Source organism: Diadema antillarum, unplaced genomic scaffold (assembly GCF_040938485.1).
Source record: "Diadema antillarum isolate AM-2024a unplaced genomic scaffold, OU_Dant_1.0 seq00000799_RagTag, whole genome shotgun sequence".
NCBI classification, from domain to species: domain Eukaryota; kingdom Metazoa; phylum Echinodermata; class Echinoidea; order Diadematoida; family Diadematidae; genus Diadema; species Diadema antillarum.
The window spans coordinates 1680636-1698918 of record NW_027271683.1 but is presented as its reverse complement, the minus strand read 5'-3'; the positions used below and the strand labels follow the sequence as shown (position 1 = coordinate 1698918).

At 37.4% G+C, this 18283-nt stretch overlaps 1 protein-coding gene across 1 annotated transcript in view; it reads left to right on the top strand.

Moving 5' to 3' along the window:
* LOC139739472 (uncharacterized) overlaps positions 1-17286 on the top strand; it is a gene marked incomplete at its 5' end in the record, with an annotated part of 37382 nt that extends 20096 nt beyond the window's left edge. The window contains 8 exons of the mRNA XM_071650075.1: positions 2262-2362; positions 10622-10758; positions 11842-12033; positions 12818-12955; positions 13765-13897; positions 15111-15202; positions 15870-16000; positions 17136-17286. Of these exons, the coding sequence (XP_071506176.1) occupies positions 2262-2362; positions 10622-10758; positions 11842-12033; positions 12818-12955; positions 13765-13897; positions 15111-15202; positions 15870-16000; positions 17136-17286 (1075 nt within the window). The remainder of the gene's footprint in view (positions 1-2261; positions 2363-10621; positions 10759-11841; positions 12034-12817; positions 12956-13764; positions 13898-15110; positions 15203-15869; positions 16001-17135) is intronic.
* Positions 17287-18283: the final 997 nt, after the last annotated feature.

Genomic DNA, 18283 nt, shown 5'->3' with positions numbered 1-18283 from the left:
ATGCTTTAAAAAGAGAATGCTCAAGGATCATGCAGAAATGGAAAATAAGCAGTTTTTAAATTCATAAAGAAGCTTTGTGACCCTACCACGAGTATTTTGCTCTTAAGCGATTTCCAGTAAGTTGGACATTGAGGGGTCTGTGGTGTGAGAAGTAAGAGACTAATTTTGAGGTGGAAGGATTGGCTCTACCTGTGTAATGTTGATTATTTAGGAGCACATACTGGTACTCAGAGCTATAATAACAGTCCCACATATTGCATTGTATGTCAGAAATCTTTATCTGGTGCCTCTCCTTTACTGTACAGCAACTTAGAATTATAGCATGGTCACTCATTAGTACAAGTTACAGCTAATTTTCACCCACAAAAAGCCATATTTTTCATCAAAACTTAGTTTCAGACTCAGCACTTATCCTCAAAAAATTATTTGTATATGATATCAAGCATAGAATTAATTGAAATAAATAACATTGATATGCATACTCACTGTCATATAATATCACTGTTGAAGAATAAAGTAGTGTTCCTATTTATTGCAGAATTGCAAACACAGACAAACATAATTTCATAACTGTACATGTACACACATCAATTCCATGATATTCAACTCTGATAATTTTATTCACACTAACTACTGAATAATGAATGCATCAGTACAGAATGCATTTTGTAACAAAATAGACCAAGGCTCAATTACGACTACATATATATAGTGTTCAAGTTTTGGACTCAGTGGCACAGCAGTCAGGGTGACCTTGAAACTATGTGAGAAAAATTGTCTTGCTGGGAACAACAGCAAGCTGCAGTAAAATAGCTTTTAGTGAAATTCTCACTTTAAGCACTTCGAAATTGCTGTGACCCTGAAAATAATCAAATGTCTCATTATTTTTAGAGAATACACTTTATATTTATTCTAGTGATGAGAGATATAATGTTTGTAAGAGGAAGTTTGATCAATTATCTGAGCACAGAAAGTAGGGTAATGGAATATCCAATGGCACTGCGCCAAGATTTGACCTTGAAATCATGCATGAGTTTGTTTCATCTGCTTAAATTGCTTGTTCCTTCAATTTTCACCATGTGCATATTCTTCAATTCACTGACTAACAGTTCATTTGTCATTACATCCATAAATATTCATGCAAGTGTGTTAGAGTTGCTTATTACCAGCTGTGTGATAGATTTAGTGATTGAATAGTCAACTGATAGTAGACCCAAAATTTGCATGATTGGCTGATTGAATGTTTACTTGATTAATTGATTGAATGAATGAATGAATGAATGATTGATTGATTGATTGATTGATTGATTGATTTACTGACTGACCAACTGACTGATTGTGATTGATTGATGGATGGATGGATGGATGAATTGATTGATTGATTGATGATTCAGATGTGTTTCTGTAGAGTCCATGATTGAGATTTACATACTGTCTGATAGATTTAGGATGGAATTTAAAAATAAATATGTTTTTTGTACATGCACACACATACATTCAAAAGTATTTGCTGTGATGCAAGATGTTACAAAATGATTTTATATTGTTAGTTTTTACCCTAAGAGTGAGTCAGATTTGTGTTGTGTTTGAGTAGTGCTGCCATACAATTGTAGTAGTACTGTGATGCAGTAGTAGTAGCAGCAGTAGTGGTACTGGTAGTAGTAGTAGTAGTAGTAGTAGTAGTAGTAGTAGTAGTAGTAGTAGTAGTAGTAGTAGTAGTAGTAGTAGTAGTAGTACTTAGTAGTAGTAATACTAGTAGTAGACATGAAAATAACCTTTTTATGGACGAGTGTTTGAAACAAAGTTTTGCTAACACAAAAGCAGCAGCACGAATATTGCATGTCATTACAGTAGATCTAGAAGTAGAAGTAGTATCAGTTTGAATTGCCCCAGGAGAAAAGATGATTAAAAGTATTGCTCCTGGACAGATAACATTAAAACACTAACCAGCATGTATCTTAATGCCTACACACTTACCAGAGTGGGGAACATATTCAAACATACCGTAGAAATGATGAGCTCATGTAAATACAAGTTACATTTGTCTTGTGGAAATACTCCAAGCAGCTGTCTACATCCTTATCACAAATTAGTAGACATACTCTTTGCTAATTGAATCTACACCCTGTTTGGAATGCAAAGCTGGCTGCTGGAAGATGTCATCAAATTCCCAGACGGATGAGTAATAGTTACAGTGGAGTGATAACGACGCAAAATGTCCACACATCTGTCTTGTTTTATCTGTGTACCTATAACCGCAGATCCATCGCAGCCTACCGTGACGCAGCAGACGCCCCGAAGTGCCCACCTCACTTGCGCAAGGGCGCCCTCGACAGACTCGCTGACAGGCTTTCCTTCTTGGGTAAGACAGCTGACGTGTGGATTGTTGGTTTGGTAGTGCATTACTCACTCTGTCATACTCGTTTTCGTTATTGCATTTTCTTTTATTCACCAGTGTACAAGGGATATCTCTTTCTCACAAACAATAAAGACTGGGAGTGGGTGTTGGTTTTGAGATCAATCGTTGGACCCATGTTCAAACCTGTCAAGTGTCAAAAAACAAATATCTATCATTTTGTTTTGCATCTTTTTACCATAATGTAATTGTTAGCATTGCGTATAAAGATGAATGACAGCTACTCCTTTAATTTGAGACTTATTGTGATCGGAAATCATTCTTTATTTTTAAGGAGATTTTTTTTTAAAATCCTCCATAAATTTTTGCTTTGAGAAATAATCCTTAAATTGGAAACACATTGTAGATTGTGCTGACTTAAAATACTACTGCAAAAAAAAAGTATCTTGAGGGTAAATTATGTGATATATCAGAAGGGATATATATATTTTTAGCAACTTTATCTATTAATATGAAAATTCAAAGAAAATAAAAACTGTACATATGGATGCATATGTATTTCCCACCTTTTATTAGGATTGCTTTGTTTTGGATAGCTGAGCCATTCTAAAACCAATTTTCATCAAATAAACTTTGAATTCTTCTTAGATTTTTGTGCTCTTTTATATTTCATAAGAGGTTTTACATTGTCTAAAAAAAATCGTCATTGAAAAATATTGGAAACCTAAAGTCCCATCTCTACCGAAACTGTACCATCTCTTTAACTGTGAAAGAGATTTTGGGCATGTGTTTGTGTGTGTGTGTGGGGGGGGGGGGTGGGGTGGGGGTGGGGGGTTGTCTCTGGTTATGAAGTTCACAAGTGAAGCGAGGAAAGTGTAGCATTTCAGCACTGTTTAATCAGCAACAGCATGTGCGAGATATCGAATGATCACCTCACCTGTTCCAACACTGTTTGATATGTGAAGGAAACTTGCGTCTAAAACAAATGTTCTGTGCACATGTTTGATTTGTTTCAGTTGTGTTTCAGACTCTCACTCTGTTATACCCACTGTCTGTCGTGCCATAGGTATATAGAGCTATTAAAGCCAACACTGATACTGACTGAATCTCTAAACATTGGCTATGAGTAAGCAATTTCTTAAGCAAGAATGAGTTATTTCAAACCACAAATATGTTTGAATGGTATTAAAAACTATGTGCACAGTCTTGAGTTATTAGGTGATCCGAGTATCCTCTCGGATCACCTATTGTATCTGTACGGATTCTTTCTTCTTCTTCTTCTTCTTCTTCTTTCTTTATTTCTCCCCAAAAGTTGTGCAGAGGTTAGCTCAGAAAGTACTATGCCTATCAAGTTCAAACTTATACCATGTATGTATCGTGTCCCAAAGACGGCAATCGAACTAAAATCAAAGTGATCAGTCGATCGTGACGTCACTATGACGTCATTATATGAAAACACATTCTCAATTATATCTCATTAATGGAATGAAGTTTTTCAATGAAATTCACGTCACATTTATTTCAAGTTATGCGCATTCTACTCATATTCTCAAAATTCACATTTTCTCTTGGTACGTGCGCGTACGCGCGCGTTGAAATATTTGTATGCTCAAATCGAGCTCAAATTTTTTTTGCACACGTTTCAGACCATTTAGAGCATTTTTTGAAAAATTGAAAAAATCGGACGGACGCGTACGCGCGCGCGCATATACGCACGCACAGCTCATATGCAATAGAAATTTTCAGTTTTTTCACACGGATCGGATGTCCACAATGTCAAGGAATATTTCTATCAAGTTTCAAGTCGATCCGACTCAATATGACATCATACGGGCCCGTCAAATTCAAAATTCCGCGCGTGCGTCAATGGGGATACACTGTGCAACTATGCCAAAAAACCGCCAATTTTAAATCGGATTTTACTCGTCAGGATGGACGATGACCCCCCATTTTCTTGACATATTCTAAAAGCTGATGAGTTGTACATGTCATTTCATGGGTTGGCGATACTGAAAAAATGATTAAAAGATATCAAATTTCTTAATAAAGTAAACAAAGTAAATTTTCCAAATGATGTCATCAAATTTCAAATTCACTCGAGCGTATCTCACTTAAATTTCGCCAATTTTCACCCAGATTTCAGTATGTTGTAGCTTATGATATGTTCTTTCATCAATGTGATAACAACATTTTGATTGGATAACGTCATCACCTCGTAAAAATGGATTGAAAGTATCCTTGTAAAATTTCACCAGTTTACGTGTTATCTCTATGGGAGTGCAGTTTTTCTGGCAGTGAAAATTGACATGACTCTCTTTTTCGAGCACTAGCTCACTTATGCTTCGGTGAATTTCTCCCAGATTTTAGTATGTTGTAGCTGAGACTTTGGGCTATCGTTGGTGTGCCCTCCATTTTTTCATACAACGTTGGTATCACATCGAAAAACTTGGTTGAAAAATTGCATGTGGCTTCGATGCAGCGTCATTTTGCTTAATACACAGGGCCTATGGAGCATGAAATAGGTCATTGCATAGCGCATCCGACTCGTAATCCTAAGGTCCCTGGTTCGATGCTCACCCCTGCCAGTTTTTTTTTTTTTTTTGAACACTTTTTTTCCTTTTTTTTCTTTAGTTAGTCTTAATCTCCTTTCCTAACTTTATCTTTTTCTGATTTTTTCATGCTTCTCCTTCAAATTTCTATAAGAATAACATAATTTTTTCTTTATTTTTCTTTCTTTCTACTACTTTCTGTGCAATAGATGAACAACAACAATGGCTATTAATCCCATATTTTGCACATGTTTTGTTCATGTCACGTACATTTTTTCATAAAATAACAATTACTTGATCGGACACCATCTTGGGTATGTAAATTAGGGTCAAAGGTCATAAATGTTTTATCCTGTATCTTGGTGAATACATGTCCTATCTCTCCCATATTTTGCACACACAAAGACCATGTTACAAGAATCATTTCACAAAATAACCACTTTTTACTCAGATGCCATCTTGTCTGTGCAAATTGAGGTCAAAGGTCATACGTACTTCTTTTTGTATCTTCGTTATGACGTGTTATCTCTATGGGAGGGAATTTTTTTAAATGTGAAAATTGACATGATTGTCTTTATCGAGCACTAGCTCACTTACCCTTCGGTGAATTTCTCCCAGATTTTAATATGTTGTAGCTGAGACTTTGCGCTATCGTTAAATTTCATTTTGTTTTTTCATACGATGTCGGGATCACGATAAAAAACTTGGTTGAAATTAAAGCTTATCTTCTATGTATTGAGATATTTCTTTCTTTCTGCAACTTTCTTTGCAATAACTCAAGAAAAACACGCCCTATCACCCCCATATTCTGCACATGTTTAGTTCATGTCACGTACATTATTTCATAAAATAACAACTACTTGATCGGACAACATCTTGGGTATGTAAATTAGGGTCAAAGGTCATAAATGTTTCATCTTGTATCTTGGCGAATACCTGTCCTATCTTTCCCATATTTTGCACACGTATAGACGATGTCGCAAGAATCATTTCACAAAATAACCACTTTTTCCTCAGATGCCATCTTGGGAGTGTAAAGGTGGGTCAAAGGTCGTATGTATTTGTTGTTGTATCTTCGTTATCTAGTGTATACGGAATTTGGTACCAAAGATGGCAGATATGACTCCCTTTTCTAAACGAGAATTCAAACATCACACGGCCAACGTTTTTAACAACAGACGAAACCTGTATGGTCATGCCTATTGCGATCAGGACTCGAATCATTGATGAAAAAAAAAAAAATCGGATCACCTTAATTTGTCAGTAATGACAAATTACAATCTCTAGTTTAGACTTGAGACTGTCTCCTTCAGGAAAGCTAACAGCAAATTTAATTTCTTGCAACAGCTGCATCACGAACTCCTATGACTTACCAAGGAAAGATGTAACAATATAGGCACTATGGAACAGTTTGCAGTGCTTTAGAAATGTTGATATTTGTATCATATCATATCTTAAAGGGGATGGCTAGTAACCGATCAGTGGGAATCAGTGGGAATGCTGAGGGATGATTGTTCCAATCCTTGTGGGATTCATTTAAGAGTACATTATGTATCTACTGTTGTGTGAAAATTATTTGCTTCAGAACGGTCTCATATTCAAGTAATGTGCAGATTAATGCCCCGTCACTGACCAGGGACGCTTACCTGGAAGCATTAAACTGCACATTACTTGAATATGAGACCATTCTGAAGCAAATAATTTTCACACAAGAATAGATATATAATGTACTCTTAAATGAATCCCACAAGGATTGGAACAATCATCCCTCAGCATTCCCACTGATTCCCACTGATCAGTTACTAGCCATCTCCTTTAATTCATGACAGACTTACACTGCACCAATATATTATTGCATCTTCTCAATCATGTTCCAGTGATGAAACTGATCAGACTGGAAAATGCACATTTAAAATTTAAACGAACATTGATCTGAGAAAAAAAACACCTCCACATATCTCACAGTTGACCAGACTTGATTGGGAGACAATGTGTTGGGAGCAACAAGACAGAAGGTTACTCTCAGACTTTGAAAATTAACTTGGTTATAATGAAATTTGTTTCCAAACATGCTATTTACCTTGAGTCTGAACCTCATATTGATTTGATCACACACTTTGATGTACACATCATGCGAGACACATGTATCAGGGTGGGAACAGTGTGTAGTCAAAACATATGGTGCTATTGACACCCAGTTGTGCAAACAGAATGATTAAGTGATACATATTGACAATGAGTGGCGCCCATGATTACATGACAGTATAATATAACAATAATTTTAGCTGCATGATGAAAACTTTGCACCTGGAAGGATGAAAGGAAAGACTGTCAACATCAGGGCCCTGTTTTATGAAGAGTTAAAATTGATTATAAATAATCATATAAGTGATTATAAAGTTGATTTCTGTCATAAGTCTATGGCAGCCTGTGTGTTAAGGAAATATAAAATCGATTATATCTTTTGATAAAGCAGGGCCCAGATCTCTGTGGACACTGTTGCATTGAACTATAGCAGCTTTATAACTGATGGTAACTCTGGATTCAATGGTAACTACCATTATAGCAACACTATTCCCCTAACTAATGAAAGCCAAGAAATTGTTGCTGGATATCGCTCATTGTAGAGTCACCATTAATTGTAAAGGTTTCACAGTTTTAATATGTGATGGCCGGGGCCCAGGTCAAGCTTCAATGAGGATGCTTTGTGCCTCTTAGGCAGAGACAAAAAGAAAATATTCTCTTTGTACCTGGAAATTACAAGAGAAATCATGTATAGTAGTTATTCCTTTTGATATAAGAAGCATACAGAAGACAGTTGAATGCATGTACACACACAATCACTATAACCTACACAAACACAAACACAAACACATATTTCCTTATGCCTTTCCTTACATATGCACACAAATTTATATGCATACATAAGTTTACACATGATGTATACTCATGTAAAAACAAAAACTACAAACATAATTATACAAAAACATACATACCCTGGATAACATATATACAAACATACATGTATACAAACACACATATAGGCCTACATAACAGACATACATACTTGTACATATACATCCTACATGTAGATGTCCTATAATCCAGAAGACATACAGATGACATCCCTTGGTTAGATTTTTACTTCTCCAGAGTTGCCATTTCTGTGTAATTCCTACTAATCACAGCTCTTATACGGTGCATTTTTTAATTTGTATGCAAATGATCTCCATGAGTATCACTGTACACTATTTTTATCTCCAACTCAAACGTATGTCTGTTAGATCCCAGGTCAGGCAGTATACTTAAATACCCCCCAAGGCTGGTCAATGAACTTTTTGAATAGTATACTAATTGGAGCTAGATTTCGCATGATTTTTTAGCATAGTTCTTTTCCAATGGGTGTGATTACAAACTGTACACAGAAGAGATGACAAAGCCCATTGCTCACTCTAAATTGTCGGTACAAAATTTCCCCCCCCCCCCCATAGCTCTCAATTATTAGCCACTGCCTTGAAATCTTGATTGCCGCTCAAGTTCCCTGGGCATGTGCAGGTACTGTTGAAGTCTAGAAAAGCGATGCAAGCAGCGGAAACCTTTACTTTGTGGTCCAGTGGACAACTACTGATGAGAAAACCAGGTGGACGTGTAAGCAAAATTTTACTCCTGAGTAAAAATCCCCAGGGCATGTGTCTTTTTTTCTCCCCACAATGGAGGTACAAAATCTCTTTTTTCCCCCTCCCCTCAACTATCTTTGAGCTTGACCAGGTCAACCCACTATTCCACCCCCCCCCCCCATTACAAATCCTCAGGGCATATATGTGTGTGTGTGTGTGTGTGTGTGTGTGTGTGTGTATGTGTGTGTGTGTGTTTTCCAACAACGGAGGTACAAGATCTCTCTCTTTTTCCCCTCCCCTCCAACTATCTTTGAGCTTGACCAGGTCAGCCCACTATCCCCACCCCCCCTGCTGAGCTGACCTGGGATTGGGTCATCCTGGCCAGAGAAGCAGTGGAATTGCTTATTGACCGATTCTTATGTATGATGTGGTCAGCCCAGTGGTCAGTCTCTGCTGGACAAGAGCACCATATCATTGCGCATTGACCTAGCCTAAGGTGTGATGACCTCACACTGTGCAAATAATACAGCCAAACTGGCCAGTGGTTAGTGGTCAGTACGATTCTATTGACCGTCACATAATTATGTATGACTCGTAGTGTAGGACTAAGAAATGTGCAGGGTTCCTGCTTGCTGTGTATAAGTCCATGTAGGTGTTCAAAGAGAAATTGTGACTGTATCTTTCTTTTCTTTTTTTAAGCAGAGGAATCTCATTTTGTACACAAACGTTACAGTATTGTGATAAGGAAAAAAAAAACTTTTACCTAAAATGAGTTAAGAGAATGAGAGTATGAGAGGCCTAGACATGATGAAGCATAATTATGATGACCACCATAATTATGTAAACCATGATTTTTTTTTATTCAAATGGGCATCTTAGTGGGGAGTGCTATTTTTGTGTGAGTAAACTTCATTCATTTCTTTTTTATGAATGTCTTTTGGTTTGACAAAAAGATTAAAACCCTCAGTATCTGGCAGTAAACAGAAGTAAGAGTTGCATACTTCACTTTTCAGTATTTATAAACATCCAACCCAAGAATAAAAACAAACATCACATACAAACAAAAATCAAAACACCAAAATCACCCAAGCCCAGACAGTCCAAGTTTTTTGGAGTGTATTCTCCACTGAGTATACTACATGTATACTTAAGGCACTTCTGCAGAAATTGTTTGCCCCACCGCCCTCTTTGAAAAATCAAGAACAAATCGGGTACAGAAAGGAACACATCTGTAAATGTGAGCCATCAACACCAGGACATAACTTGGATGGAGACCGATTTTGAATGAAGTTGGGAAATTGGACTAACCTTCCCGTAATCTTTTATTGTATGCTAAGTCATGAGTTGGATATAAAGTCAGAGACTCCAACTCTCCCGCCGAAAGCCCATTTTTGCAAAATCTCCCGTTCTCCCGTTTGAGATTTGATTTCTCCCGCCCTGGCTCTGTGTCTCCCGGTGGAAAGGATTTCTTACTTACTGCTATCGTATGTTGAAAAAATAGCCTTAGATAGCACCAGAGAACATCTAGAACCCTAGGAACTTCGCGCTTCGCACACATCAACTTGGAGTCTCCCGTTTGCTAGGGGTTTCGGATGGGAGAATCTCCAGATCAGGAGGTGCTTGCGGCTGGAGTCTCTGTAAAGTGAATGCAAATACTATGATCATATAATGTTTAAAAGCCACTGTTTACTGTTGGGAGCAGTGATTAAAAAATGTTTGAGTTTGATGCACAGTTGTATCACAAAACATCCTCCCATATAGATTTTTGCAACAAGGCCAAAAATAAATGGAGGTACAGTGTATCTCTAATTTTCTCAATAAACTGCAACTGAAGACATTGTATTCTAGAAACGATTTTTGATAAACTATTGTTCATATTTGGTGTATTTAATGATGCTTAACACTGATTATACTGATTAACATTTTTACATTCACTGTTTCTATCCCTGACTCACATTTTAGAACTATTTTGAAGCACTAAAGCTGTTATTTTTTTTTCATTTGCAAATGGTAAATAGTGGCTATAAGAGTTATCGTTATCATCCATACCCTTATCAGTCATTACAAATCGGTTTATTCTCGTTTTTCTGCCAAAACAGGCAAGTCACGCAAGTCTGTTATGGTCTACGAGGAACTGGTCCGGGATTTTCCGGATGACTACCAGGCCAAGAGAAGCCTTGGGGTCCAATACCTCATCGCTGGACAGAACCTCAAGGCCAAGCCATTCTTTGAGCAGGTGAGAAAACCAGCTGAGATCGTGACCCCACAGGGGTCGATCCAAGAATTCTGTAAAGGGGGGGGGGGGGGGGGGGGGGGGATGCCTTTTCAAAATTTAAAGGTGGGAATGCACACCCCCCTCCATTTTTGTCTTTATATTTCTTTTGTTTTAACAAAAACATAAAAGGGGGGTTGCGCAGACATTTCGTCTGACAAACTGTTAAAGCTACTGAAATCCTTGCATCTGATTGGCTGAGAGCAAATTTGTCTGAGAGAAAGTTGTCAGACAAAATGCTTCATGAAATGCCCCCCTGGTGCACCCCTGCCTGAATTCACCACTGTCCTATCTTCCGATCCCTCCACACTTCCACTTTAGGGTCATGAGACAATATTTAGCATGGAGAGGAGCCCCAGTCAGTATTCTATTTGACCCATTAAAAAAATACCAGTTTGCAATTGAACAAACTATGCAGTGAAAGTTGCATTATTTTTCAGACTGAAAATGAGTCATTCATGGAGTAAAATTTTGCAAGTTTTCACAAAACAGTTAAGTGGGGTGATAAATTGCATGTATATGCGGAAAAGATCTCATGAAGAAATGATGTCACCAACAAATAGCTTCCTCGTTACTTTGATGTTGGATAAACAGGGCGCTCCAATTAGAAAGATCACTGGTTTAACGAAATTTTGTTATAACAAAGTATAAATTCAGGTCTCCAAATAATTATCGTTAAAGTCTCGGTGCAAAATTGCCTTTGGTTATTACAAAATTTCAATATAGGTAAGCTGTCTGTTGTGAGGACTTTGTTATGGCAGGAGTTGCCTGTATCAGAATTCAGTTATTGCGTGATAGTGAATACACTTCGAATGCAGACAGTCCTCAGTGTAGATGATGATGGTGACATTGCAGATGATGAGAGTGATGTCAGTAATTCTTTAGATGATGACATGTTGGATGTTCCTGAAGATATTGTTAATTGTGATGATGGTTGGGTTATGAATGAGGAATGAGGATGAGAAGGAGGTAATCATACTTGTGATGATGATGATGACCATGATAGCTGTAATGACCGTGACAAACTCTTCTCCATGTTCCTCCAAGTTGCTGGAGCACAACCCACAGGATGGCTTCGCCCTGGTCCACCTGGGCTTCATTGTCAAGGCGGAGGAGCAGTACCATGAGGCCATCCTCCTCCTCCGGGCGGGGCTGGATACCGGGGACAAGGGAACCAACGAGGGCAAGTTTTACTTCCACCTTGGCGACTCCCACCTGAGGATTGGTCAGCCGGATGAGGTAGGCCTACTCCCAAGTAATATTAAAGTGACTGATACCAAAATATGTTGATTGTGGACATACAACTGTATATTCAGGAGCAGATCTAGCTTTGCTGAAGGAGGTAGGGTGGGTTTGATCCAATGATGATAGATCATGACAAGCAAAAAAAATAAAAAATACAAACACACACACAAAATAAATCAAAACAAAATGAAAAAAAAGTTCTTCACATTTTTTGCTGCCACTTCTCTCCCAATATCGGCTGACAAGCAAAGGGAAAAAAAGGGGTCTGCATGTTCTTTGCTGAACCCTAGAAAACAACAAAGAAAAAAAGTGGGATGGGGTTAAACTGCCTAAATCCACTCCAAAGATCTGCCACTGTGCTATATTTGCCTCTATCTCAATTTTACAAAGCCCTGCAAGATCACCCGGTGTATTTATATCAGAGTCAAATAAGTTCCACCTAGAATATCATAATTCTCATGAACTTAGGTTTTTACAATGCAATTTCTGGCCTCATTTGCCATGAGTAATCATGGTGTATTCCAGGAATGGGGTGGGGTGCTTCGGATGGCCATATACCTTTGGCTAAAAAATCAAGATCATTTGGACTAAACCTCCACAAAAAAATGAGAATGTCACGTTATGGTAGCTGCCTATAATGTAGACTGAAAAAAAAAAAAAATCCAGCAGTGTAGCTAAAACAAAAAATGTACTTAAACCAACTATATGATATCCTACATTCTCTATAAAAGATGACAAGATGATGACCTTGTTGTTGTTGTTTTGTTTCTTTATATAGGCCTACAAGGTGTATGATGAGGGAGTTAGAAGAGGTCACTTCAGGTCACGGTACCAGAGGTCACTCTACAATGTGGACACTCTGCGAGCCAAGCCATTCTGGACTCCAAAAGATGCTGGCTTTGCGAAGGCAGCAAAGGTATATTACTACTACAATGTATATTTACTACTTTTATTACTACCACTGCTGCTACTACTACTACAACAGTAAGGCAGCAAAGGTATATTCTATTACTACATCTACTACAGTCAAACCTGCCATAGCGACCACCCGTCTATAGTGGCCACCTGCCGTATACGACCACTACACTGGATTCCCCCATAGAAAAGTCATGTTTAAGACCCTGTCTATAATGGCCGCTTTTTTTCATCTCCCTTGGGTGGCCATGATAATAGACAGCTTTGACTGTACTTTATACATTACTACTGCTGCTGCTGCTGCTGCTGCTACTACTATTACTACTGTTTTAATGTCTACCCCTATGTAGTATACTATATACCTTTCAATGTAAAAGCGTGCACATGCCATCCTAAAGATAATTCTGCCTTATCGAAAGCTCACTCCACAAAGTTAAAACTAATTCTGTACAATGTATTCATATTCATACACCTTATTTACTGGTTTCATAGTCTAGGGAGGTGAATGATTAGCAGAAAGTACTGGAAAATAGATGATTTGAATGAAAATTTTGACTTTGCTACAGTTAGGAGCACTGTGATTGGTTATTATTTCTGCAGCTGGAGGAGTTGTTAGGTCACAGGGCATTTTAGTTTTCGTATTCATCCCACTAAACTGGGGATTTGTATGTTGATTATTACCATTAAAATAAAATGCATGCAAATGTAGCCAAAGAGAGCACTAAAGCATGTTCTAAATTCCTCTTCTGTCTACATTCCCTCCCTTTCCCCCCTCTCCATAACCATGTGATGTCAAACGTGTTGCCATAGAAACTGGAAAGCAACTGGGAAGCCATCCGGGATGAGGCCCTGGCGTTGCTAAGCGACCAGGGTTACTTTGAGAACGAGGAGGAGAAGCTGAGAGAGACGGGAGACTGGAAACAGTTCACTCTCTACGCTAGAGGTACAACCATCTCCATCAAGGAGCAAGTACAACAGTTTGACATTAATGATTTCCCATATTACTGTGTCTGTTAGTGGAGAGTTTGATCGCAGAATGATGTAACTCCATTCTTGGTAATTTGAGGTATTTGCAATTAAAGTTGCTAAAACACAGAAGAAATGATGAGAAAATGTGACATATTTTTAATAACCTTGAAAATATTTCTTGTCATGTAACAAGTGAGGTGTCACTGGACAGATTTCAGTGTGCTGTATTTGATGGTTAACTTGCTCTAAAATTTTTTAAAATGGCACTTAAAGGGGTCGTACAGTTTTGGTTGAGACCTAATTTCAGGTTTCTAACATTTTTTTGGTGAGATAATGAGAAACCTCTTATAAAATATGAAAGAGCATTTAATTCTATGAGGAATTCAACGTTTATTTGATGAAAATTGGTTTTAAAATGGCTGAGATATCCAAAAAAAGAGAGAATCTAATAAGTGTGGGACCCACACTTTATTATGAACGCTTTGTTTTACTTTGTTTTTTGATGTTTCAGTCATTCCAAAACCCGATTTTCATCAAATAAACTTTGAATTCCTCTTTAAATGGTATGCTCTGTACTATATCATGAGTGTTTTCTTGGTATCTGGCAAAGAGTTAAAAGCCCAATTCTCATCTCCACCAATACTGTACCATCCCTTTAAATTGCTATCAATCTCTTCATATAATTATTTCATGAGCATGTTATTTCACAAATTGGGACATGTGAGACAAATTCACGAGTTTTACATACGAACACTTCAACGACAGAATGAAAATAAGTGATTATATCCTATGACGATAAGGGAACAAATTAATCTTTTGTCTCACACAGAGAATCGTGGTAACATACCCCTTACTACGATTTTCTTAACGAAATAAAAGATTAACTTGTTCCCCTATTGTCATAGAATTGGTCAACATGTCAACATCTTCACAATAAGTGATATTCTATTTCAAGACAGAAACTTAGCAATCAATATACCACTTAGGAAACGACATACATTGTGATTGTGTATGGGTGGCAATATTTTAGTAATAGACTTGGTAAATTTCACCAAAAATATGTTGTCTCTCGAAACACAAGGAACGTATACAATATTAGTATCTTAGCATAACTCTGTTCATCAGTGTATTCAACTTCAGTCCCATAATATTTTTTTTTCTCTCTCTCCCTCTCGTTCCGCACCAAGGTGCCAAAAACCAGGCTAACTGCAAGAGGGCGCCAGTCACGTGTCGTATCATTGATGAGATCCCTCAGGCCAGTGGCTGCAGGAGAGGGCAGGTGAGTAGATATTGCTTTGATGAATATGATGATGATGATTATAATAATAGTAATAATAATAATAATGATGATGATGATGATGATAATAATAATAATTAGCGGTGCCTATATAGCGCATAATACGTAGTGCATAATGTCCCATACGCTCAAAAAATGGAAAGATTGTGCAAACACATACAATTCCACTTTCAATGATGGTAGGCCTACTGAGCTTCATGTTTGCTTACACTGTAAAAAAGTGCATTTTCAAAGCACACTTGAATCTATTAATATGATTAAGTGATTTGTCTTAAATTCTGGGGTAAATTATTCCATAGGGTAGAGGCATTATAAACAAATGTTTGTTCACCATAAAGTTTGGTTCTTCTGTTCAGAATAACAAATAAGTCTTTTCTTGAAAATATTTATCCTTTGGCATGTTTTATATGTACGTTCGTTCCAAAACTATTTGCCAAAAATGTATTTTTATTGTCTTTTGGAGTGTATTTTCTAGACAATTCCAATGTATATTTTTTTTTCATACAAAATGCATTTTCTGTGTTTATGTTTTTCCATTCTTTTGGGGAATATTTTTTGAATATTTCCTTTACTCATAGTTGACACTTGGCTACCAGACCAAAGTTTTTCATGAGACACCTGTAATGAGAGTCCTCTATTATCATTGCAGGTGAAGTTTTCTGTGATGCACCCTGGTACGCACGTCTGGCCCCACTGCGGCCCAACCAATTGTCGTCTTAGGAGTCACTTGGGGTTGGTGGTCCCACAGCCTGTCAGGTTACGGGTTGGCAACGCGACCAGGTGAAACAGTCCTTCTTTTTTTGTACATAATACTGTAATGATTATTTTTAAAATTTTGCTCGGCTGAGTAAGATGAATTTCACATGTTTTCAACTCCGCACAATCAAAATATAAATATCATGTAACAAGTAGAATATTCACACGCTTTTCATTTTAATGCTAGTTTCGTGTTGCCCAAAATTTTTGAAAATTTCCACTTTTACAGTAGCAGATGTAAAGTAGAACACGCTTCTACTTCTCTGTCAAAATCAACCCTGTATACTAATCTATTATTAACTAAAATGAAGTTTGGGAAAATGACTATGACTCTCTTTTAAATGATTATTTAGAGATACTGGCCTTGTTTATTACAAATTCATGTGATAAACAAATACATGTGATAAGACAAACGGCATATGTTTCTGCACCACACAGTTGGTACTGATTGTATGACGCGCATGATTCTGTCTGAGAGTTGGTTTGTCTGTCTGTATGTCCATCTTGGGTTGTACATTGTATGTCATTTATCTCTAAATTCATCTGACAATTAATCTTCACTCTCAAAACCTGAATTTGTGACCACTCAATTATCATTAACACTGAAGAGGGGACTTTAAAACGAAGGTATAGTTGACCAATCCAGGCCATGTGAGTTTTTGCCGGATTGTGGTAGCTTGATAAGTTTATAATGTTTTATGGCAAACTTTTTGTAGCTTGATAGGTTTATAATGTTGATACTACATTCATCTTTTCTTAGATTTTGGCATATTGGTTGGATCTTTGCAATGCCCGTGATTGTATCATTACTATTTTTTTTTTGATTATCACCTATTTTGGCCAGGAAGCCAAAATTAAGAAATAATACCAGTCCCGTAACCCCAAGGTCAAAGTTGAACAAAACAGGAGAAAACTCAATCTGCTAACTATCTGATCACATTGCTTAGTAATAGAAAAACCACTTGTTTATTGTACTGTTTCTTGTTTTATATTCTTTTTTTAAAATGTTGTTGTTGATGATATGAATGATGATTTTTGTGCTACTTTGTCTCTTTTTATACAATGAAGTTGAAGATGATTAAGTCAACAATTTAAAAAGAACTTGTCTGCCCTTTATTAAAACTTGCTTGCTTTTTTTTTAAATTCCATTTTGCTATAGATCTTGGGATGAAGGGAAGCTGTTTATCTTCGATGATTCATTTGAGCATGAGGTCTGGCAAGAGGCAGATAGCTTGAGACTGATCCTCATATCAGATCTGTGGCATCCAGACCTCAGCGAAAGCCAGAAGCAGCGACTTACAGCAATCTGAGTGTGTGGGACTGTGGCTTTTTGCTCCCGATACTGACGTAAGCTGCCGACACCTACACCAGTTTGTGGGACTACAGTAGCTCAGCGAGTTTCTGTGACGTTGTCCTTGAAGCATCACCCTTAGCCTGGCATGGAATGGCATCTCACTGAGATCCTCTTTTCTTTGAGTCTCTAATGAGGATTTCCAGTTTTTCTGGATTTTATGGCAGACTTTTTGTAGCTTGCAATTGTTAATCTGCCAACTGTGGATTTATGAATGGCTAGAATCTTCAATCAATGAAAATTGATGTTAAAACTGAATGGTGCTCAGGCAGTGGATTGCATCCATGTATCAACTATTGGTACGTCTTCAAAGTACTTTGTACTGAAGAAAATGACTTACTTTATGCAACACTGTTTCTCACAAGTGTGAGATTATCTTATGGACGTGTGTGTACTCTTTATGTAGAAACAAATATATTCATAATTAGGCAAAAAAAAAAAATTGTTGTATTGGCGTAACCCGCCCGACCCTGAACTTTTCAACAACAATAAAAGAGGAAATACATCGTTTTTACCGAGAGAGGGCGCGATACGGGTTTGCGAATTATCAAAAACAACAACAACAACAAGAGCTGGTGTCGGAAAATGGCCACGCAGTACAGCGTGTCGGCGACCGGCAAGTCCGGTTCGAAGATTTTATTTAGTATTATTCGGAGAATTGATTTGTCAGTGGCACTGGGTGATTTAGCCCAGGAATTTGTTCGTTCGTATTCTGACCGGTATGTCGTGACAGCTTTTAAACCCGTGATATAACAAACTTTGGATGCAACAGACCCTCTCTATCGAATGGGGTTTTGTTAAATATGAGTTTTACACGTAAAATACAGGTAGCAAAAGAAAAAATCCGCCCGCCTGACCCTATTTGAAAATCTCATGTTACGCCAATACAACATTTTTTTTTTTTGGCCTTACTTCAAGGAATGTTTGAACTTTTGTAAATCACTGTCAAATTAAGA